Source organism: Geotrypetes seraphini, chromosome 2 (assembly GCF_902459505.1).
Source record: "Geotrypetes seraphini chromosome 2, aGeoSer1.1, whole genome shotgun sequence".
In the NCBI taxonomy this organism is placed as follows: Eukaryota; Metazoa; Chordata; class Amphibia; order Gymnophiona; family Dermophiidae; genus Geotrypetes; species Geotrypetes seraphini.
Genome location: NC_047085.1, coordinates 473,045,734 through 473,069,130, shown reverse-complemented (window position 1 = coordinate 473,069,130; position 23,397 = coordinate 473,045,734). Strand labels below are relative to the sequence as shown.

The 23,397-nt window shown below is 44.8% G+C and overlaps 2 protein-coding genes across 2 annotated transcripts in view; one reads left to right on the top strand and one right to left on the bottom strand.

Annotated features, from left to right (window-relative positions):
* XYLB (xylulokinase) overlaps positions 1–11,635 on the bottom strand; it is a 162,742-nt gene extending 151,107 nt beyond the window's left edge. Inside the window, exon 1 of the mRNA XM_033931698.1 lies at positions 11,425–11,635. The gene's annotated coding sequence lies outside the window, so the exon portion shown is untranslated. The remainder of the gene's footprint in view (positions 1–11,424) is intronic.
* C2H9orf152 (chromosome 2 C9orf152 homolog) overlaps positions 11,479–23,397 on the top strand; it is a 39,831-nt gene continuing 27,912 nt past the window's right edge. Inside the window, exon 1 of the mRNA XM_033931702.1 lies at positions 11,479–11,861. Within this exon, the coding sequence (XP_033787593.1) occupies positions 11,612–11,861 (250 nt within the window). The 5' untranslated portion in view covers positions 11,479–11,611. The remainder of the gene's footprint in view (positions 11,862–23,397) is intronic.

The following is a 23,397-nucleotide window of genomic DNA, read 5'->3' as shown; positions in this document are numbered from 1 at the left end:
CCCAGCTGGAGATTCACAAGAGTCAGAGTTGGGAACTGTTGGCCTTACCTCCTCCGGGCACTGGGTCAGCCCACAGAAGAACAGGATAGGGAGATGAACCAGCTTGGGAGGCCAATAGACCAGCAGGCCCAGAGCTGATGCAACAATACAAATCCCAAGGACACATTAAGGGTAAATTTATAACAAGTCACTTTTGTGTGAAGGCCATATAGATGGCTATTTTTAGCTCACTTTATAAAGATGACACATAAATGACTGCTTCAATTCATTAACCCCCCCCCCCCCCTTTTACAAAAACACGATTGCGATTTTTAGTGCAGACCGGCACGCTGCTCCCAACACTCATAGGAACTCTATGAGTGTTGGGAGCAGCGCAGAGCATTCAGCATGCCGGCCTGCATTAAAAACAGCTGTCACGGTTTTGTAAAAGGTGGGAGGGGGTAACTGAAGTCCATCATACAGCCAAACCATATGCCTGTTTATTTACTGCATTTGGGGCTCCTTTTACAAAGGTGCGCTAGCGTATTTAGCGCGTGCTAAGCACACACTAGCTGAAAAACTACCGCCTGCTCAAGAGGAAGAGGTATCAGCTAGTGCGTGTGGCATTTTAGTGCGCGCTATTCCGCACGTTAAGGCCCTAACGCACCTTCGTAAAATTAGCCCTTGGAGTTACCATCTTCGGCTATCACCAGTTACATTGGCATCTATCTGGGACTATTTGTTGCCATTCTCGAATCAGTGCCAGTTATAATTGTAACATTTGCCACATTTATTGGACTAGTGATTTTTACTACTGTGTTTATTATTTTTCATTTTTATTTATTGTCAATAAACCTGGGACTTGCAAGTTTATCAGCTCCACCTTGTCGGTTTTGATGTTCCTCCTTTTGTTTAGTGGCGTTTTGAGGTTCTGTGTTTGTTCTTAGGTTGAATCTATGAACATGAATTCCTGCTCGTGAGCCTAATGTAAAGCCATAGCATCAGAATTCATACCTTTTTTGTGTGTATGGTAATTTTATTAAGAGGGGAGTTTTTGGTGCAGTGGATAGAGCTACATCCCATTGATGTCTGCACATGAGTGAAAGCCCCCCCCCCAAATGGGGCCCTGAGCCACCAGCAGGAGGTACTGGAAGGGAAGAGGCACAGAGAGGAATGGTGCTGACGTCAGCTGTAGGCAGTCAGCTGGCGCCTCGCCTCCTTCCCGGCATCTCATGGCGCACCTGGAATCTCAAACAGCACACAGTTTGCGATACATTGACTTAGACTGTAAGTGGTATATAAATACATTAACTAAATAAATATATAATATATATTAGCATATAAGCAGGAAAAATACTTCGTAAAATTATCTTCATTTAGGCCCTCTTTTTTTTTTTTAATCTTTATTGATTTTACAATCTTCAATAGTGCAATACATAAATATATCATATGGCGACGGGACTAAATCGCGCGAGACAACGGCGTGCAGACAACTGAGCGCAAGGTTGATGGCGCGCCGAAGAAAAGCACTATTTTAAAGGGCTCCGACGGAGGGGTGTTGCGCTGGCGTTGTGGGGGTTTGTGGGTTGTAACCCCCCTCATTATACTTAAAGCTGAACTTTTTCCCTAAAAAACAGGCAAAAACTTCGGTTTCAAGTATAATGAGGGGGATTACAACCCCCCAAACCCCCCACAATGCCAGCGCGATGTCTGTTAGGTAAAATAGGGGGGTTCCCCACCAACACCCCCCGTCGGAACCCTTTAAAATAGTGCTTTTCTTCGGCACGCCATCAACCTTGCGCTCAGTTGTCTGCGCTCAGTTGTCGGCGCGCCGTTGTCTTGCGCGATTTTGTCTATGAACCATATCATATATAATAGTCAATATAAGCACATTTAACTTTCAAATATACATAACCAACCAATTTCTACCCCTACCCACCCACCTAATGATAATTTAATAAAACACAGAAACATAGATTTCCCCAATAACCTTACCCTATTAGCCATATCCTTCCATCCTCCCACTCATTCCAAGTGTAAATATTTAAAAATCAAATTATGACAGAAATAACCCCCCACCCTTCCCTGGATGTGTACCAAAATAAACAAAAACTGACTCACAATCAAAAACCTATTATAGTGAGGTAACATAAGATGTCAATGGGCCCCATACCAATTTAAATAAATTACCATGCCCCAAACTATCAGCGTTCATTCTTTCAAATCTATAACTTGAGCAAAGATTTGCCCACCAGAAAGGAAAATTTAAACGATCATAGGGCTAGATTCAGTAAGCAAACCGATCATGTACCAATCGGTTTGCGAGCCCTTAACAACCAGATTTCCATCCGGCCCGATTCACTAAAGCCTGTAGCGATCCTCCCATGCAAATTAGTAAAACCCCATGCAGAATAGCACAATTGCTTGGCTATTTTGGATTGGGTTTTACTATTGCCAAACCCGACTGCTGCAGACCTGTCGTTAACTGAGTTACACACGCAAAATATCTGCCCCATTAAAAAAAAAAAAGAATAAAAAAGACAGGCAGGCCTGTCAAAAAATATGTACCCCTTCACTAAAATGCGCCCACCAAGCATAGCCGCCCCCCCCCAACCTGCACAGCCCTCGCCCCCCCCCCCCCCATGACCTGCACGGCTCACCCCCAGCATGAAAAAGTTGGGAGCAGGAGGGGTGCTCGATCCCTCCTGCTCCTAGTCCTCTCACCCTCGGGCCCGGCCCACCCACCACAGTACCTTTGCAATAGTTGGGAGCAGGAGGGGTGCCCGGTCTCTCCTGCTCCTTCCGCCGCATATCACCATCATCTTCGGAAGCAGGAGGGGTGCCCGGTCCCTCCTGCTCCTTTGGCCGCAATGGCCAATCAGGGACTTCCTTAGACTCCTCCCTAAGGAAGTCCCTGATTGGCTGAAGTGCCCCAGGTCCTTCCAAAGGGAGGAGCCTGAGGCGCCTCAGCCAGTCAGGGCTTTAGGCCTCTCCCCGTGCATCAGATGATGCGCCAGAGCGGGGCCTAAGGCCGCTATTGGACGGCGACAAGCCCAGGGAGCAGGAGCAGGAAGATTTTACTCCTGCTCCCGAAGATCGTTGTAGGAGCAGGAGGGTCCGGGCACCCCTCCTGCTCCCAAAGATGGATTTTCTTTTGCAGCGGAAGGAGCAAGAGGGTCCGGGCACCCCTCCTGCTCCCGAAGATGATGGTGATCCGTGGCAGAAGGAGCAGGAGGAACCGGACACCCCTCCTACTCCCAATTATTGCAAAGGTACCTGGGTGGGTAGGCCGGGCCCGACTGCCTGGGCCAACCAAGGGTGGGCCCGAGGAAGGGAGGACTAGGAGCAGGAGGGACCAAGCACCCCTCCTGCTCCCAACTTTTTTGTGCTGGGGGTGGGTGGGCCATACAGGGAGGGCCGTGCAGGGCTGGTGTGTCGGGCCGATGCCTGATCTCTCTTCCCTGCTCGCCGGATTCTCCTACTCTCTGCCGCCGTTCCCCATAGTGCAGGCCTGCTTTAAAACCACAGGCTTGCACTGTGGGGAATGGCGGCAGAGAGCAGGAGAGTCCGGGAGAAGGCAAGAGAGATCTGGGCTGGGCTCAGCCCTGTCAGCAGTGACAGGAGGCTGCTTCTCCTGTCACTACTGTTACGGTGTACGAAGGAGCGGGGATCGCTCTGGCCGTGGGTAGGGGGCATGCTAACGATCGTCCCCATTTGCATGCAGGCCTTTATTGAATCAGTCATCCGGCATGGAAACGGATCGTGCACGGTTTGGAGGTTAAGTGAATCCTGCCCATAGTTCTTCCAGTTTCAGGTTATCATCTGGATGGCTATCCCAGTCATTATAAGGAAAAGACGGCCTTTATATTGATCCATAGGGGGCTTAACATGTAGTAATGTTCCACAAATGACCACCTCGTACGTTAGTGGAATTGATGATTCCAAAATGTTATTAATTCTACCCCATATTGACCTCCAAAGGTTAAATATCAAAGGGCAATAGAACAACAGATGATAGTGTCCCAATGTCTAGATGACAGTGCCAGCATCTATTAAATTTAGAATTATCTAACTTGTGCAACTTAACAGGGGTCCAAAAAGATCTATGTAACAGAAAAAAAACATGTTTGTCTCATAGATGCTGAAGCTGTACATTTCATCCTCCAAGTCCAAATTCGTAGCCATCGAGACGCAGAAATATACTGCTTTATCTCAATGCTCTATTTTTAGGGTTTTTATTCAAGAACTCAGATATTAATTTATACCACCTGGCAGCCTGATGTCCTAATGGTGGTTGCATTTAGGCCATCTTTTACTAAGCACTAAATCCTCTGACACTGCTCCGATGCTCTTAGGAATTCTATGAGCATCGAAGCATGTAGCACTCTGGGCCACATGGAAACCTCTACCGCGGCTTAGTAAAAGAGGGGATTACTGTAAGAGCAACATTGGTTTATATATTTTGAAGTCAATATTCAACAGGGGATAACCATGCAATGCACTGAAAATCCTGGGCGGCCATTGTGGCACTTTCAACAGCCACTGCTACTAAATCAATTAATCAAATTCCAAAAGTTGCTAAACAAACGAAGTACGGACTCAAACACACAATTGTTTCCGAGTCAAGCGTGACTGGCAGGAACCTTGCAGATTTTGAAAAACCGCAAGTATGGTTTTTCACCTGTCAAAAGGCAGGAGAGGGCAGCTGGGGGCGCCGGCGGGTGCAGAAAATCACTTGCGGTATACTCTAACCGCCTCTTCCTGTGTCTAAAGTCAGGCTACACCAATCAGGAGCTACTTTGACACACCAGATAGTGTGTCAAAGCAGCTCCTGATTGGTGTAACCATGGCTTCAGTACAAAGAAGTGGCGGTCAGAAAATACCGCGAATTACTGAGTCCGCGGTTCGCGAACTGAAAATTCGCAGGGGTTTACTGTACTTCAATGAGAGTAAAAGTGTTTTTATAGTGTGCATTAGAAAACTGTCTGCTGAAACGTAACGCATCATTCTAACGCATTGCTTATAACTTTGAACCCAGTGTGTGTTTATGGTAATGCCTAGCCTAACTATTTTTCTATGCACAGAAGCAATGGCATAGTTGGGGGGGCAGACCGCCCCAGGTGCTCCTCCTCCCCCCCCACCCGCTCCTTCCCACTCCTCTCCCGCTGTGCACACCTTCATTTCCCCCCACCATACCTCTAACTTGTCAATGGTGCCAGCAGCAGCTCCAACCTGCTGCTCACGCCAGCCTCAGCACACCCCTCTGACATTACTTCTGGGTCCCGTGACTAAGAAGTGACATCGGAGGGAGAGCCAGCGCCAGTGTGGGCAGCAAGTTGGAAATGCTGCTCACACCGGGGAAGCTAAACAGGGAAGGAAAGGGGACATGCGTGCGTGCGGCAGGGGAAGGAGCAGGAGGGGAAGGAGCAGGGGGGAAGGAGCAGGTGGAATGCCCTTGCCCTAGGCACCTCCCACCCTCGCTACACCAGTGCACAGAAGACTTAACATACAAATTCATTTTTACTGTAGAGCAGGGATTCTCAACCCAGTCCTTGGGACTCACCTAGCCAGTCAGGTTTTCAGGATACCCACAATTCATAGGCACAAGATGGATTTACAATGGATTGCCTCTACTGTATGCAAATTTATCTCATGCCTATTCATTGAGGATATCCTGAAAACCTGACTGGCTAGGTGAGTCCCAAGGTCTGGGTTGAGAACCCTTGCAGTGTCTCTCAAACTCTATTTAGCTCTGGCACGCTAAACGGAGCAAATGTTTTTCGAAGCACATTGTAATTGAAATTACAGTAAAACCTTGGTTTGCGAGCATAATTCGTTCCAAAAACATGCTTGTAATCCAAAAAACTTGTATATCAAAGTGAATTTCCCCATAAGACATAATGGAAACTCCACAACTCAAAAACTTTAATACAAAATACTGTATGACTGTACTTGTATTGCAAGACCTTGCTTGTTTAAAAGAGTCACTACACTCCTGCAGTGTCAGAAAGAGAGAGACAATCCATCGGCTCAGTTGAGATGATGTGATGTGTGGATACTGAATGTACTTGTATTGCAAGACGTTGCTTGTTTATCAAGTTAAAATTTAATAAAATGTTTTGCTTGTCTTGCAAAACACTTGCAAACCAAGTTACTTGCAATCCCAGGTTTTACTGTATAACATAGCAAAACCAACAAAAATTCAATTTGAGAGTAACATAAGAACATAAGAGATGCCGCTGCTAGGTCAGACCAGTGGTCCATCATACCCAGCAGTCCGCTCACGCAGCAGCCCTCCGGTCAAAGACCAGCACCCTAACTGAGACTAGCCCTACCAGCGTACACCCTTATTTAGCAGGAACTTGTCTAACTTTGCCTTGAATCCCTGGAGGGTGTTTTCCTCTATGACAGACTCCGGAAGAGTGTTCCAGTCTTCTACCACTCTGGGTGAAGAAGAACTTTCTTACCTTTGTATGGAATCTATCCTGTTTTAACTTTAGAGAGTGCCCTCTCGTTCTCTTAACCTTGGAAAGGGTGAACAACCTGTCCTTATCTACTAAGTCTATCCCCTTTAGTACCTTGAATGTTTCAATCATGTCCCCTCTCAATCTTCTCTGTTCGAGGGAGAAGAGGCCCAGTTTCTCTAATCTTTTGCTGTACGGCAGCTCTTCCAACTCCTTAACCATCTTCGAGTAGTACGATGTCCTTCTTCATTTACGGTGACCAGTGCTGTACGCAGTACTCCAAGTGAGGGCGCACCATGGCCTGGCACAGCGGCATGATAACCTCAGATTTGTTCGTGATCCCCTTCTTTATCATTCCTAGCATTATGTTTGCCCTTTTCATCACCGCCACACATTGCGGGGAAGGCTTCATCGACTTGTCGATCAGAACTCCCAAGTTTCTTTCCTGGGAGGTTTCTCCAAGTACCGCCCCGGACATCCTGTATTCGTGCATGAGATTTTTGTTACCGACATGCATCACTTGTCCATGTTGAACCTCATCTGCCATGTCGATGCCCATTCCTCAAGCCTGATTATGTCACGTTGCAGATCTTCGCAATCCCCCTGTGTCTTCACTACTCTGAATAACCTCGTATCGTCCGCAAATTTAATCACCTCGCTCGTCGTACCTATGTCCAGATCGTTTATAAAGATGTTGAAAAGCACGGGTCCAAGCACTGAGCCCTGCAGCACCCCACTGGTGACGCTCTTCCAGTCCGAGTATTGTCCATTTACCCCCACTCTCTGTTTCCTATGCTCCAGCCAGTTTTTAATCCATGTGAGTATTTCACCCTCAATTCCATAGCTCGCAATTTTCCGAAGAAGTCGTTCATGCGGAACCTTGTCGAACGCCTTCTGAAAATCTAGATATACAATGTCAACCGGGTTGCCCTTGTCTATCTGCCTGTTTACTCCCTCGAAGAAGTGCAGCAAGTTCGTCAAACAAGATCTTCCTTTGCTGAAACCGTGTTGGCTGGTCCTCAAGCTATGTATGGGTAATTGTAACAACGGTGAAACTAAAGTAGATAGAATAGAATTGCTAATCAGTGTGATGGATGTGCTTGTTTTGTGTGTAAATTAACTCAAAATGCAGGTGGATAGTCGACAAGCAAACATGCATTTAATCATCCACCATCTACAGTCGTTCTCTTTTTTTTCTATATAATTTCTGTCGGAGCTGAAAGTCCAAGTTCACAAAGATAAGAAGATCCAAACGGTAACAAAGCCTTGATTGCTTTGTTGCTCAAGTTAGGATAAAACTACTGCATAAAAAAATAAAACTAAAATTACTTGCCTTTAGTTTTCAAGACCCATCATATCAAAGAAAGATGCTTGTCTGGGGGGGGGGTTGTATCCTTATGCACATAGATCAGTGTCGTGCAAACTTTCTCGAGCTGCGGCACACTAAAGGTAGTGGCCGCAGCTTGAGGCACCCGGAAGTGCATGGGTATCACCGTGATGACATCATGTGCATGCGTGATATCATCACATCGACATCCGTGCAAAGGCCCTTCAGACAGGTCCCAAGACGCCAGTGGGGGGTGCTAGCAGGGAAGAGGGCTGAAGAGGAGAGACGCCGGTGGCGGCTGATTGCCTACAGATCATGCCTCTCACTGCGAGAGGCATGTCCTGTAGGCAGTCAGCCAGCACCAGTGTCTCTCTTCCTCCCCAGTGTGCCGCGGCACACCTGAAATCTCAGGAGGCACACTAGTGTGCCGCGATACACTGACATAGATGCTCATAACATTGACAGACTGAATGCAATGTATATGTCGTCTATTCTGGTATATAAGTATGAAGGGAATTTAATTTAAAAAAAAAAAAAAAGTTATAGAATCTCTGGCGGTAGTATCATATGATACTATTCTGTTCGGTATGTCAATGAGAACAAAAAGTCAAATTTCATCAAGTAACAACAAACTTCTATTAATAATGGCAGGAGTCGCCATGCAACATATCACCAGTAATTGGAAAAATTACAATAATCTTAGTTATACATTTTGGTGGAATTCATTGTGCCACATTTACAAAATGGAAAGAATAATTGCTTTGCAGAAAGGGAATTATAATAATTTTTAAAAGATCTGGGGGCCATTGGCAAATTATTGTAATGATTAGACATCATTTTCCATTGAAAGTATATATATATATATATATATATATATATATATATATATATATATAAAATAAAACGCTAGGCCGCGCATGCGCAGTTCCATAGCGTGCGTCCGTTTTTCGTGAAATGTACAGCATCTCAGATAGGAGTGGCATGTGCCCGAAACACTCTCTCTCCTCCCCCGAGACGGATGTCGGACACAGAGGCTGTCGGCCCGTGCTGTTTTTTGATCTGCCCTGCTCCTTGCCTGAAGTCCTCTCTCCTCCCCCGAGGCTGATGTCGGACGCGGCGGCTGTCTCCCCCGAGGTGGATGATCTTATGGGAATCAATGTTCTTCGCTCTGCCCTGCTCCTTGCCTTACTATATTTTTAAGTTGAAAGAACAGGCAGCGGCTCCTCTCACGATCCCCACCTGCGTCGGAAGTCCAATGCAGTCGGGGATCTTGAGAGGAGCCATCGCCGCCGTGTCTTTCAATTTAAAAATATACTAAGGCAAGGAGCAGGGCAGAACGATCTTCAAAATGGCGGCAAATCGATCTCCGTTCCTCCGGGGGGGGGGGGGGGGTCTGGGAGGAGAGGGATCACAGCCACACCGAGGAGCCCAGCAACTTTCCGCTGTCCGGGACCCGACTCATGTGCCGCCCCCCCCCCCTCTTCCCTTACCGCGGGCCCGACTGGCGATTTAAGCAGCGTGTCAGCACTCTTCACATGCTGCTTCGGGCCCTTCTACTGCCCTGATTTACTCTGGCACGTCCGCAGTAAATCAGGGCAGTAGAAGGGCCCGAAGCAGCGTGTGAAGAGTGCTGACACGCTGCTTAAATCGCCATGTGTAGTCGGGCCCGCGGAAAGGGAGGGGGGGCGACAAAGGACTCGGGCCCACGTTTGTAGTCGCGACTGTGGGAAGGGAAAGAGGGTAGAGGAAACGCTAATGCAGGCACAGGAAACTGGTGTGGGGGGAGGGAATGCAGCTTTGCACAGACAGACAGAGGGAGGAAGGAAGACAGAAAGACAAGAAGAAAGATACAGGGGCAGGTGCACAGGGAACTGGTGTGGGGGGAGGGAATGCTGCTTTGGACAGACAGACGGAGGAAGGGACACAGAAAGACAAGAAGAAAGACACAGGAGCAGGTGCGGGACAGCGGGAGTCGCGTCAGGAGGGGTGCGGGATGCCGCAGAGGGAACTTTTCCAATGGGTGCAACTGGGCGGCTGTCGGGAGCCTCTGATCATGGGCAGAGCAAGGTAAGTGTATCATAGGGATAAGAAGGAGGAGGGTGGAGAAAAAGGAAGGGACGCCTACTGCTGAACAGGGGGAGAAGGAAAGAGGTGCTGATGGACAGGGGGGGTGAAGAAAAAAGAACGGAGGCCTAATGTTGGACAGGGGGAGAAGGAAGGTGCTGCTGGACAGGGGGGAGGTAAAACAAAGGGAGAAGGGCTGCTGCTGCATAAGGAGACCTGTGAAGGGGTGGTGATGGACACAAGGAAGGGAGAATGGACAGGGGGAGCAGGCAAGGGGTGCTGATGGACAGCCAAGGAAAAAGAAAGAAAGAAAGCGGCTAAGGAGAGAGAGAGAGAAAGAAATAAAGAGAGACACACATACACATATTCTAGCACCCGTTAATGTAACGGGCTATAAGACTAGTATATATATATATATATATATATATATATATATATATATATATATATATACATATAGGGGGAGGGGGGATGGTATAAAGTTCTATTTAAAGGTTAGTTAATAATTAAGAATAAAATATTTATATGATAGTTTTGATTGAAATATTTGAGGGAAGGGTGGATGGGGAGGGAATAAATTTATGTATTTAAGATGACAATAGAAAGAAATTCAAGTGATGTGTAAAAGTTTTAAATGATTTACTATTGTGTACTTGTAAAATGAAAAAATGAATAAAGAATTTAGAAAAAAAAATGAAGGGAATTAAAAAAAATAAAATAAAAAGTTATAGAATCTCCGGTGGCACACCCAGAATTTCTTCGGGGCGCACCACTGTGCCCTGACACACAGTTTGAGAGACACTGCTGCAAAGGCTGATGTACTGCCAAATTAGCAAATGCAGTTTCTTGCCAGCAGTGCACGTGAATGCATGCTAATGGATTTTAACTCTCACACTTTTCATTTGTGAAAGTGGCTGTGCAAAATAGTTAATCAGCTGCATAATTACAGTATGTTCCCAGAGGTAATCGAACACATGCAGAAAAACAGGCACTTTCATGTGACACGTATAAGTTTCCAAGTTTATTCTGTTTGATATACCGACCATATCAGATATCTGGTCGGTTTACAATACTAAAATAGTAAAATATTTAAAATAAAGGTACATTTTAAAAGAAAAGGGGTCATTTATTAAACATAGGCATAAAGTGACCGACAAGACATAGACAGTCTTGGTATGAGAGGGGTTAGGCTAAGTAAAATACATTGAAGTAAAAAAATAAAAACAGGAGGCTAAGAGGGGGAGGGGAAATGGGAGAAAAGATCCTATCTCATATTTGATAGGCATCCCCCGTTTGGTTCGGTCTAAAATTTTAGGCAAACTTTTTTAATGCTAAAAAATTTACTGCACAGGTTCTTTATATAATATATTACATAGCTCAGTCACACTTGAAAAAAAAATGTCACTGGTCTGTTCTCAGAGACCCACCTGTCGCAAAATACAGACCCTAACTTTTCATTTAAACATGAAAAGAAAAGAAAAAAACCCCCCAGTACAGCCAGGGCCTCTCTGCATACAATGGAGTCATTTCATCACAATCGCTTGGCAAGAACTTTCCATTTAGCCTTAAGTCAACAAAAAAGTAATTTACCTTGCCCCACGAAGTTTAAGGCACTCTGAAACCTTTCAAAACAGGTCAGGAGAGAGCTGGAGGACAACCTCGGAGGCATGAGCTGCAGAAAAGAGCCGCTTCATTACCAAAGCAGAGCTCATGCTTTAATTTCTTGCTAATAAAGGCGTTCGGCCTCATTTGCACGTTTTCAAAACACACGAGCGAGATGGCGGCTCACTGCTGCTGCTGGTGCCTCCACTGCCGGGACGTGAACGTGAACTGCTGCTGGTGGGAAGAGATGCTCAAGGTGGACAAATACACTGGGGGGATGGTGTCGGTCACTCGCACACTGGCAAAGCACTCCGCGGACTGTGCCGGGCAACCCAGCCAGATGGACGTCAGTCTGCTAGAGGAGCAATACAGCTGCATCAAAGAGAAGCAGAAGCTGCAGACACACATCATTGTGTATAAGACAGGTATGTACTGAAAGGATGAAACACAGGTTGGATTCTCAAGCAGCCCGGATTTTTTTTTGGGGGGGTGTTATAATTCTTTATTGATTTTTCAAACTTTGGCAGTGTATTACAATTAATATAACTGTAACAGATTGCATAAAATACACCATATTACACAAATAGTAAAGAAAACATCCATTCTCCCCACCCTCCTCCCAATTATTAATATATTAAATCATATATTATTTATTTCAATATTATAATTAAATATTTTAAACTCTTCCAAATACTTTTCCCTCCCCTCTCCCCACCCTGGATGTGTAAGGAGATCTAAGAAATAAAAGATATATATCTATTATTGTATATTAACAAATGAGGTCAACGGGCTCCATACTTTATGGATTTGTTGTTAGAAAAATATATCAATGGGGAGGGGGAGCTTGGAGCATTCTGCAACTAATAAGAATTGTGGAAACTTGCAATTTTTTGGGGGGAAGGGATCTTTCACAGATTATATATATAAGGTGCAAAGTACAGGGAAGGGGTAAAACGTGGACCTCACGGATCTTAACTGCACGTCCTTAAAAATCTGAAGCCCCTGGCACTTTTAGTCTCAGCACTTGGAGGGAAAAGCATTAGGATCCGTCAGAGCTAAATTGTCATAGAGGTCTGTCAGAGCCATAACCTATGCTGAGACCAAAAGTGCTATGGACCTCAGATTTATTTTTTTTTTTTTAAGTCAATCATCTTTATTAGTTTTTTTAAACATACATTGAGTTATTGACCCTTACCGATTCAGATACATGACACACTCTGTTATTTGCGATCAACAACTACAAGATGATATAAGAAAAGTAGAAAAACTCCTACACAAGTCACAAGCACATCACAAGCAATCCTTGAGCACACATGTTGAGATATACAATAGTTAGACGACTTAGCTTTAGACCATAAGACATTATGAAAACACAAAGTGATGTAATACAGGATGTTAGTCTAGCTCACTGGGAACAGCAGATAAACATGTCATATGACCTCAGATTTTTTGCAGTTAAGATCCGCGAGGTCTGTGTTTTACCCCTTCCCCAAAGTACAGAAAATCCTTATGCATATACATTAGATAGAATGTATATTCTAATGTACCTTATGAAGGTACGTTGGATAGATTGTGAGCCCGCCTGGACAGACAGGGAAAATGCTTGCGTACCTGAATAAACTCTGAGCTCTCCTAGGAGAATGGTATAGATATAGAAAATTGAATAAATAAATAAATATAGAAACCTTAGGATTACGTGCAAATTGCATGTCGTAGCCTATATTGATTGTGGGTCCTGGGTACCAAAGCTTCTGCTGTGTGACCAGAGCGGCAGCAGTTCTGCTTCTCCAGGATGCCAAAGGGGGAATTCTGTATAAGGGAACCTTGGATGCGTTTATCACGGGCAATGGATAGAAGTGAAACGCAAGCTCTGCGATAGCTGACTGCAGAAAGTTTCTTGAATTAGAGAATCTTGTGAAAGCAAAAGTAGAAAATGCTTCACGGGAGAAGGGCAAGTCTATATATTCTGCTCTCCCCCTTCCCCCCAACTGCCCTGAGTAGCTGCTATGACTGGCTTTAAAAATACTTGGCTGCTTCCAGGGCTTGGAAATTTTACACAAATGACAACTTTAAGGAGCTCCAGCGTGTGTGATATTTAATATTAGTTAGTAGAGAGAACTTGTCACAATTCAAATCAAGTTTCAAGTTTATTAGATTTTAATATACCGACCATCAAACAAATATCTGGCCGGTTTACATTAAATTTAAAAAAAAAAAGTAAAGAAGAAGGAATTGAGATGGTAAATATTTAAAAGTGCATAAAGTGGACATAAAAGACATTAACAAGACAAACTTGAAAGTGAGGATAAAAGGGAATGGGAGGGTAGAGTTACATTTTTTGAGAGAAAAGGGAGAAAGAGGAATTGGGAAAAAAACATATTGGGTGGGGTAGGTTCTTTAAGAAAGGAATAAAATAAAATAAGATTAAAAAAAAAATTAAAAAAGATAAAAATAAAAAAAAAAAAGAATAGAAAAAAAAAATTATAAGAAAATAATGTGAATGGAATAAGAGGGAAGAGTAGAGTCTAAACAGAAGAGAATGCGTCGCGAAATAAAAAAGTCTTCAGGCTTATCTTAAATTTATCTAGATGTTGTTCGTCTCGAAGTGGTTGTGGTAGAGAATTCCACAAAGTTGGGGCAGATACAGCAAAATTTATTTTCCGTGTATAGTAGAACTCTTTTATGGAGGGTATTAAAAGAAGTTTTTGATTCGTTGATCTCAAAGTTCGTGGAGAACATTGAGGAGTGAGGAGTTTATGAAGGTATGAAGGCTGATGAGAAGACTTTATTTTGAAGGTCAAGAGGATGATTTTATAAGTGATTCGATGAGCCACAGGGAGCCAGTGCAAGGGTGGTGGGTACTAGGGGCAAACCAGTGGCCTCGTAACCCCAACACCACCAATAAATTAACTTTGATCATTAAAGTGAATCATGATCGGCAAATACAAATTATATAAAAATCCAGGTTAAAGTGTATGCTGGTGGATAGTTGAGGAAAACAATACGTTTTAACAAGCCACTAATTCAAACTTGTGCTGCTGCTGTTTGTTGCTCCCAAGAAGCTTCCGCCCTAGGCAACTGCCTAGTCTTGTCTTTTGGTATATGAGAAAGGCAGTAAAGGGGAGGAACAGAAATAAGACTGCAGGCACTGTGATGTGAGTTACATGAATAGGGTGAGATTAATTTGGAGGGCCAAGAGTGGGATCGATCTCCCCAGCAAAGAGCAGGAGAAGGAGCAAGAGAGTGTGGAGAAAAATGAAAGAGAGGTATGACAACAGCAACGCAGATGATGTGCACTCGGGAAGAATTGAGATGTTTGGATGAAAGGAAGAAAATGTGGAAACTTGAGGGCAGAGAAGGAAGAAGGCAAAAGGAATAGTGACATGACGAAAGCAGAAGGTGGTCAATGTGGTCTTTTTTTAAATAAATCTTTATTCATTTTCAAAGCTAATTCAAAGTGCCATGAATTATATATACATTAATAACAAAATAAGCACTTAAATTCCATTAATAACAATGCAGAAAATAAATATCCCTCCCCTCCCATCCAACAATTTAATCAAGAAATGAACCAGAAAAATATGCCCCCCACCCCGTCCTGGATATGTATAAAAATAAACTAAAGTTTTAAACAAAGACAGCTATGGTGAATTAACAAGGGATGTCAACGGGCCCCAAACCAATTTAAATAATTTGCTATTCCCTAATATATCTGCATTCATCTTTTCGTATTTGTAACCTAAACATAAACTGGCCCACCAAAACGGTCGCAATTTTTCCAATTGCTGGTTATCAATTGCATAGAAATTTCTGTCATAATTAGGAAAAGCCTGCCTTTGTAGCGATCCATGGGAGGCTTGATATGCAGCAATGTTCCACATATAATTGCCTCATACGTCAAAGGGATTGTTGATTCCATTATGAGGTTAATCTGTCCTCATATTGACTTCCAAAAGCTGAGTATCAAAAGACAATAGAACAACAGATGATCCAATATCTCTATGTCAAGATGACAGTGCCAGTATCTATTAGATTTAGAACTGTCTAACTTGTGTAGCCTAACAAGGGTCCAAAAAGATCTATGTAACAGAAAAAAACATGTTTGTCAATGTGGTCTTGAGATGGAGAAAGATTAGGAAAGGGCAGTATCAAGAGGAGAAAGTCTACTAGAACCATGGAAATAGAATGTTTTGCATACTGTTAGGCACACACCACCTGGATTGGAGGCCCTGAATAGATTGGAGTGGACCTGGAAGTCACCCCAGAGAATGCTGGGAGGAATATGCAGGTGGGCTGCAAAACCTCTTCAGCACCTGATAGGCAGTGGTTTTTCAAACTCATGAGAAATATGTCCATTTTCTTCCTCCATGTCACATTTTGGCAAAAATTATTGTGCATACAAACAGATACACCTGTTACATAATTCTATCCAAACTTCCATATGTTGGAAAGTATAAAAAGCTGGAACACTTGCTTAGTTATAATTAAATCATAAAAATATAGCAAGATTCATACGTTGTTAGTGATTCTGCCACGATCCCCATCCTTTTTCTTTTTTTTTTAATAAATTAATAATGAAACTGAGTAAAAAAATGTGGAAACGCAATGAAAGCTGAAGAATAGGTTCAGATGGGGCATGGTTTCAGCCTCCCATGCTCAGACTTCATTAATCATTGCATCTATTTGAGGAACCTCCCTCATTACCCAAGGAAAACTAGCTTGACTACTGTGGACATAACTATACACCAGATGTTGTTTATTGCTCTCTTCCTGTACACATTGAAAGCTCGGCTCAGGTTGCTGCAGGTAATTTAACTTTCCTGAGAATAAAATCCTTCATGGAGAATTTCATGCTGTATATACACTGCAGGTCTTTGAGATTAATTCATGGCATTCCGCCTCTCTGTACTGACATAACATTTTGTCCTAAAATGAATAGTAGAGCTCTTTTAAGAATTTATCCACTATTCTGGTTTAACCACTGATCATTAAATTAACTCCAGTACCATGCCAATGGTTCCCAATCTTATCCCTGTTGACCCCAATAGTTTTCAGGATATTAACAGTAAGTATACTATGAAGCTATATTACATTAGAGATTTCTATTCCACCATTGCCTTGTGGTTCAAGGCGGATTACAAAAGAATTACAAAAAACATATTACAAGAAGAAGATATCTGGTAATTTCTAGAGGAGATAAAGAGTAGATGAGGTTGCTTTGGGGAATCGGGAAGGTATTGGGAAGTGGGAAGGAACTAGCGATATTAAGTCGTTTGCAGGAATTTCTTGAAAAGTAGCGTCTTGACTTCTTTTCTGAATGTTTTGTAGTCTGGGGTCATAAGTACTAGATTGGAGAGTTGGTTGTCGAATTTTGCTGCTTGTGTGGCTAGGAGGCCATCATATCGTTTTTTTCCGTTTGACTTCTTTAATTGGAGGGTGTGTGAATAGAGTGTGGGTTTTCCTGTGTCTAGTTGATGTAGTTTGGATGATATATATTTCATCTATATCCTGAAAATGTAACTCAGCTGGCTCTGAACTCAGTCAAACCACTATGGACAAACTACTGTAATTTATGTCCAGTGTTATGTCAAGTGTTTAGGTGGCATCAAATCATTTAAAACAGGAGTTCATCCAAAGTTAATAGAATATCAGTGTCTCTCTTTTATATCCTAAATTCAGCACTCAAAAGGAAACTTTAAAGAATTTTGCTGGAAATCCAGTGAAATGGGTGGAAACAGAGATGGTTAGGATCTATGAAAGCTTGAGACAACAGTAAAATGCAGACTGCCAAGAAAGACACACAAATCAGAATGCTTACTTACTAGTCCTAATGTGCATTAAATACAAGGGGCCACTGAAAAGTTCTCAACCCAACCAAGAAGAGAATAATGTGGAGCCTTGACACTTACAAGGTATTCCACACTTTTCTTGACACTTATACAGTAAACCATACCAAAGAAAAATTATACTAGAATTTGTATATTATGTTCACTAAACTTTATCTATGAAGACAGAGGATAAATGTGCATAGGACATAAATAGGAAAAAATATATTTACCCCCTCTTCTACTCAACTGCGCTAGCAGTTTCTATCGTGGGGAGCCGCGCTGAATGGCCTGCGCTGCTCCCGACGCTCATAGAGTTCCTATGAGCGTCGGGAGCAGCGCGGGTCATTCAGCACGGCTCTCTGTGCTAGAAACTGCTAGCGCAGTTTCGTAGAAGAGGGGGTTAGTGTTTAATACTGAGAATTTTAAAAAAATTATAATTCCAAGCAAAAAAAAAAATGGGGTGGAAAATCCTTAATCTAAAATATACATATCACCAGCAAAGAAACATATTTATTTATGTCATTTGTTTTTTATCCTGTTCCCTCAGGGTTTCTGTAGCTGGCATTGTGCTTGTTGCAGGTTCCCGGTAGTGCTGCCTGATTCCAAAGTGCGCTTTTTTGCCACGATCTTCGCCTGCACAGGCTCCCCTTTATATGGCCACTCGAAAGCGCCTGGAAAAATTTAAGTTCTTCGGCGATCCGCCGGAGAAATCGGCTCCGGAGGCGGCGGGCAGCATGGGGGAGAGAGAGAAAAAAAAAATGGCGACCGGACCAGCGACTCAATCGGAGTCGGAAGATGAGGGTATCCCCGATCAGAGGGGGGAGGTCGGTGCTGCGCCCCAGAAGTCTATGACAGACTGGTTTAAGGAGATCAAAGCTGATATTAATGGGGTGCGGAGTGACGTGAGAGCGGCGATAGCGGAGCTGCGAGCAGAGGTCGGCGAGCTGGGAGCCCGAGTTTCAGCGACAGAAGACCACGTGGCTATCCTAAATACGGCGGTGACAACTACCACTGAAGATTCGGCTCGCCTGTCCTCTGAACTGCGGGACCTCCAGACTCAAGTTGAAGATCTGGAAAATCGGTCAAGGCGCTGCAATCTGCGCTTTAAGGGCATCCCTGAAACGTAGGAGTACAGGGATTGCAAGGCGGTGGTACGGGACTTCTGTGAGCATTTGTTGAGAGCTGATGGAGCTGACCTGCCTGATAATATAATTCTGGTGCGGGCCCACCGCAGTCTGGGAGCTGCCCGAGCTCAGAACACGCGTGATATCATTGCTTGCTTTGGAGAATTCACATTGAAGGAACGGATCTTGCTGGCTGGCCAGCGACAGGCCACACTCCGGTGGAAGGATATGGCGGTGGGTGTATTCCAGGATCTAGCGTGGTCTACATTGCAGAAGCGCAGGGCATTCAAAGATGTCACCTCTGCCCTGCGCACTGGGGGCCATAAATACCGCTGGCTTTTCCCCTTTGGGATGTGGCTGACTGTTAATGGGGCATCTCGGAGGGTGAGCACAGTGTCGGAAGCCTGGGCGGAGATGCGAGCCCTGGGCTGTGGGACCTCGCAAGTGGAAGATCGGCCCCCTGCTGTAGCATCTACATCAACACAGGGTGCCTCATGGAGCACGGCATTGCGGTCCGGGAAGAAACCAGCGAAACCTCAAACCTGACAGAGTTTGGACATTGCCTTGCTTTTGCAGGGAGGGAGTTGATCCCTTGGCTTTCGTGGAGCCTGCATACATATGATCGGTGGTGTTGGAGATTTTGGGGGCTTCCTGCGCTCCCAACGTTGTGTAACTTTCTCTAACGCACTGTATTTTATTCCAGAAAGTGTTGTACTGGTTCATAATTGTTTGATGTTGGGAGAAGGGGGGGTATTTGGCTGGGTTGAAAGGGGATTGGTGACTGTGGGGAATGTTTGAGACTTGAATGTAGTTGGGGGGGGGAAGGGTGGCATTTGGAATATAAGTGTGTGGTTTTACGCTTTGGTGGTTTCAATGCTTCTGAAAGTGGGATACAGGCCTTTGGGAGGGATTGCACTTTCTGTCAGCTGGCGAATCCTAACCTACAGGGTTCGATGCAGCGTAGGGGTGGGGGGCGGGGGGTGGGGTTGGGGGGGGTTCAGGTGGGAGGGGGGATGGGGAGGGTAGAGGAGAAGCTGTTTACTGTAGGTTCGTGGAATGTTAATGGACTTAATAGTCCTGGGAAGCGTAGTATTGTGACTAAGGAATTGATTCGTATGCAATGGGATGTTTGTCTACTTCAGGAAACACATTTGAGGCCTCGAGATGTGGGGGTTTTACATTCACGCTATTATGATCAGATTTGGACCCACCAGGGGTCGACCCCAGGGAGGAGGGTGGGGGGTTTGGCCATATTGGTACAAAAGGGCTTGGGGTTGGTGGTTGATCATGTATATCAGGATGGTGCAGGGAGATGTTTGGCTCTCGTGGCTACGTTGCAGGGTTGCACAATCACCCTCATCAATTTGTACGGCCCCAATAAGGGTCAAGCTAGTTATTTTGGGTCTATCAAAGAAGAACTGGTTGGTTTTGCGAAAGGGTCGGTGTATCTTGGTGGGGATTTTAATGTTACACCTGATGTTACTTTGGATCATTCTGGGGGTGGGACTAGGTCTCCGTCCAGGGCTGCTAGACGGGCTTTACTGTCCTTATTCTCTTCTCTGGGCTTGGTGGATAGCTGGAGGTTGTTGCATCCTACACAACGCACCTATACCCATTACTCACATGCACATAAATCATACGCACGCATAGACGGGTTGTTGGTCCATCGCAATTCGTGGGGAGGGATTCGCCAGGCGGAAATTGGAACTATTCAAATTTCTGATCATGCGCCTGTGTGGGTAACTAGTGTGGGGTACTGGACAGGGGAGGGATGCCGTTTCTGGAGACTTAATGAATCTCTATTGAAAGATCCAGTGGTGGTCCGGGAGGTATATGAGACTGTGGACCAATACCTTCAGATTAATGATAATGCTACGGTTACTGATGCGACATTGTGGGATGCTCTGAAGGTGGTAATACGGGGTATCTTTATCAAATGGGGTGCTCGTCGTAAGCGCCTCCGGGCTCAGCGCTTCCTGCTGTTACGGGAACAATTGGAACGGTTGGGGAGGCTGCACCAGAGACACCAGGACCCCTTAATATATGAACAATTAGTTAAGGCACGGGCGGAGCTCTCCCTACTGCAGATGGAGGAATATGAGTTTTTGAGGACACGTTTGCGGCAATCGGTCTATGAATATAATAATACACCTGGATCTCGCTTGGCTCGGTTGATTAAGCTGAAGCAGGCGAGAGCGGCTATTACAAAGATACGGGATGCAGGAGGGACGGTGCATCGGACTGACTCAGATATTAGATCAGTTTTCCTTAATTTTTATTCTGATTTGTATAGACCCTCACAGGGGCGAGATCAAGCTGCTATTGAAAGATACCTTTCGCAGTTGCGGCTTCCTCGACTTTCGGATGCGGATAGGGAATTGCTTAATGAGCCTATTGAGTTAGGGGAAGTCTTGGGAGTCATTGCTGATTTGAAGTTAGGGAAATCGCCGGGCCTGGATGGCTATACTAATCAGTTTTATAAACTTTTTCGGGAGGTCCTGGCTCCGTTGTTGGTTCGGGTTGTGAATGGGGTGAGGGATGGCTCTCCATTGCCCTCCACCATGGGGGAGGCTGGGATTTCGGTCCTGCTTAAACCAAACAAAGATCCGATGGGGTGCGGGTCCTACCGGCTGATTTCGTTACTAAATACTGATGCAAAAATCCTTGCTAAAGTGTTGGCTCTTCGGTTGGGGAGGGTACTGCCGTCTTTGGTACATTTGGATCAATCTGGTTTTGTTCATAATAGACAGGTGTGTGATAATATTAGACGCACATTACACCTTATGTGGGCTGCTCAGCGGACATCTGCTAAAGTAGCTTTTCTGTCGATCGATGCCGAGAAGGCTTTCGATCAGGTTGATTGGAACTTTTTATGGCAGGTGATGTCGATGGGAATTTTCTTTTTGACATGGGTGCAGGCCTTTTATGCAGCTTCAAGGGCTACTGTGTGTATTAATGAGATTTATAGCGACTTTTTTTCCATTGCGAGAGGTACTCGACAGGGGTGCCCTTTATCTCCTCTGTTGTTTGCCCTTTCTATGGAACCTCTGGCCATTCGTATTCGGGAACATGGTGACTTAATGGGGTTACGAGTGGGAGATATTGAATATCGTATAGCACTCTTTGCTGATGATGTGTTATTGTATGTTCGGGACCCGGAGGACTCGTTACCAATTTTAGTTGATCTCTTTTTAGAATATGGGCAGCTTTCGGGGTTCACGGTAAACATGGATAAATCTGAATTGTTGAATGTAACCCTGGGGGAGGAGGATCAACGTCGTTTGGCTGTCCGGTTTCCTTTTCGCTGGGCTCCTGGGGTTATTCGCTATCTGGGAATTCGTTTACCAACCGATCTATCTCAATTGTATACAGCTAACTATGCTAGAATTATTCAACAAATTCGGACTGATATTCAACGCTGGAATGGGTTTTGGTTGTCTTGGTGGGGTCGCATAGCAGTGTTGAAAATAAATGTCATACCCCGTTTGCTCTTTCTCTTTCAAACGTTGCCGGTCGCAGTCCCACATTTGGTGTTGAAGCAACTACATGCTTTGTTCTTTCGCTTTATTTGGCAGGGGAAATCTCCTCGTATTTCCAGAGCTGCTTTGTGGGCAGCCAGGGATAGAGGGGGGCGTGCGGTACCTAATTTATTGTGGTACTACCGGGCTGCACAGCTGCGGCTATTATTGGATTGGGAGATTGCTGATTTTAAGTTGGCGGTGCGTATTGAACAACATTTTGCGGGACGCCCATGTTTGAAACGCTGGCTTTGGTCCTCCTCTATTGATCTTGGGTGATTGGCGGTCCCAGGAAATCCGTTTTTGGAACATCTTCTGAGAGTGTGGGGTGTTACTAAACGGCGTTGGGGGGCTGGGGTAGGCCCCTCGATTCTTGGTGCGGTGCGAGGTGAGCCTATGTTCCCAGCGGGTGGGGAGAGTTCTGTGTTTGTGCGGTGGGAACGGTTGGGGTTGTCTACCTTTCGAGATGTGCTTCAGAAGGGGGTCCTGGTGTCTTTTGAAACCTTCCAGATTAGTGCTGATTTACCCAGGGGAGACTTTTTGGCTTATTCTCAGATACGTCATTTCCTTCACTCTCAAAAGTGGGATAAGGGACCCATTCAATCTCTCGATCCCTTCGCTCACTTGTGGGTCTCTCTTCGGAACTTACCTAAACCCATTTCTGTTCTTTACCAATATATTCGGGGCTCCTTTTCCTTTCCGGCTCTCTATCAGTGGGCTTGGGAGGTGGACTTGCACTGTACTTTTTCTGTTGAGGAGTGGTTTAGAATCCATATTGAAGTGGGAAAAGCCTCTTCTTGTGCACTTATTAAGGAAAATGCCTATAAAGTAGCCATGCGCTGGTATTACACACCTGCCCGTCTCCATCGTATGTTTCCTACAGTATCTGCCTTATGATGGAGATGTGGGGTGGATAGGGGGACCTTTTTACATATACGGTGGGATTGTCCAGTTTTAAAGCCCTTTTGGAGGACTGTTGTGAGATGTTTATCACAATTGTTACAGATTTCCTTGCCTTTTTCTCCACAGGGATGTCTATTAGGCCTTTATAATGTTAGTCTATATTCTTGGCAGACAAAGCTCCGACGTTGGGGTTTGGCGGCAGCAAAATGTTTGATTGCTGCTCATTGGAAACAGGGACTAGCACCTACTCATTTGGATTGGACTTTGAAGCTTCAGTTTATTTTTCATATGGAATTATCTATTGCAAAGCGACATGGGTATTATTATACTTACACCAGGACTTGGACAAGCATATTAGAAAAAATCGAATCTTTACATTGAGCTTCTTTCTGGGGGGGGGGCAGGGATTGTGAACAGGGGGACTTTCCTGAAGAAACCACAGGGAGTCCCTCTCTGAGGGTTATGGAGTTGGTAGGATGGGGGGGGGGTATTGTGGAGTTCTGATTGATGATAAGTACTGGGGGCTGATTGGTCTTGTTGGGAGCAATTTCTACTGTTTGTACTGCTGGGGGAGCGTTCTGTGAATTG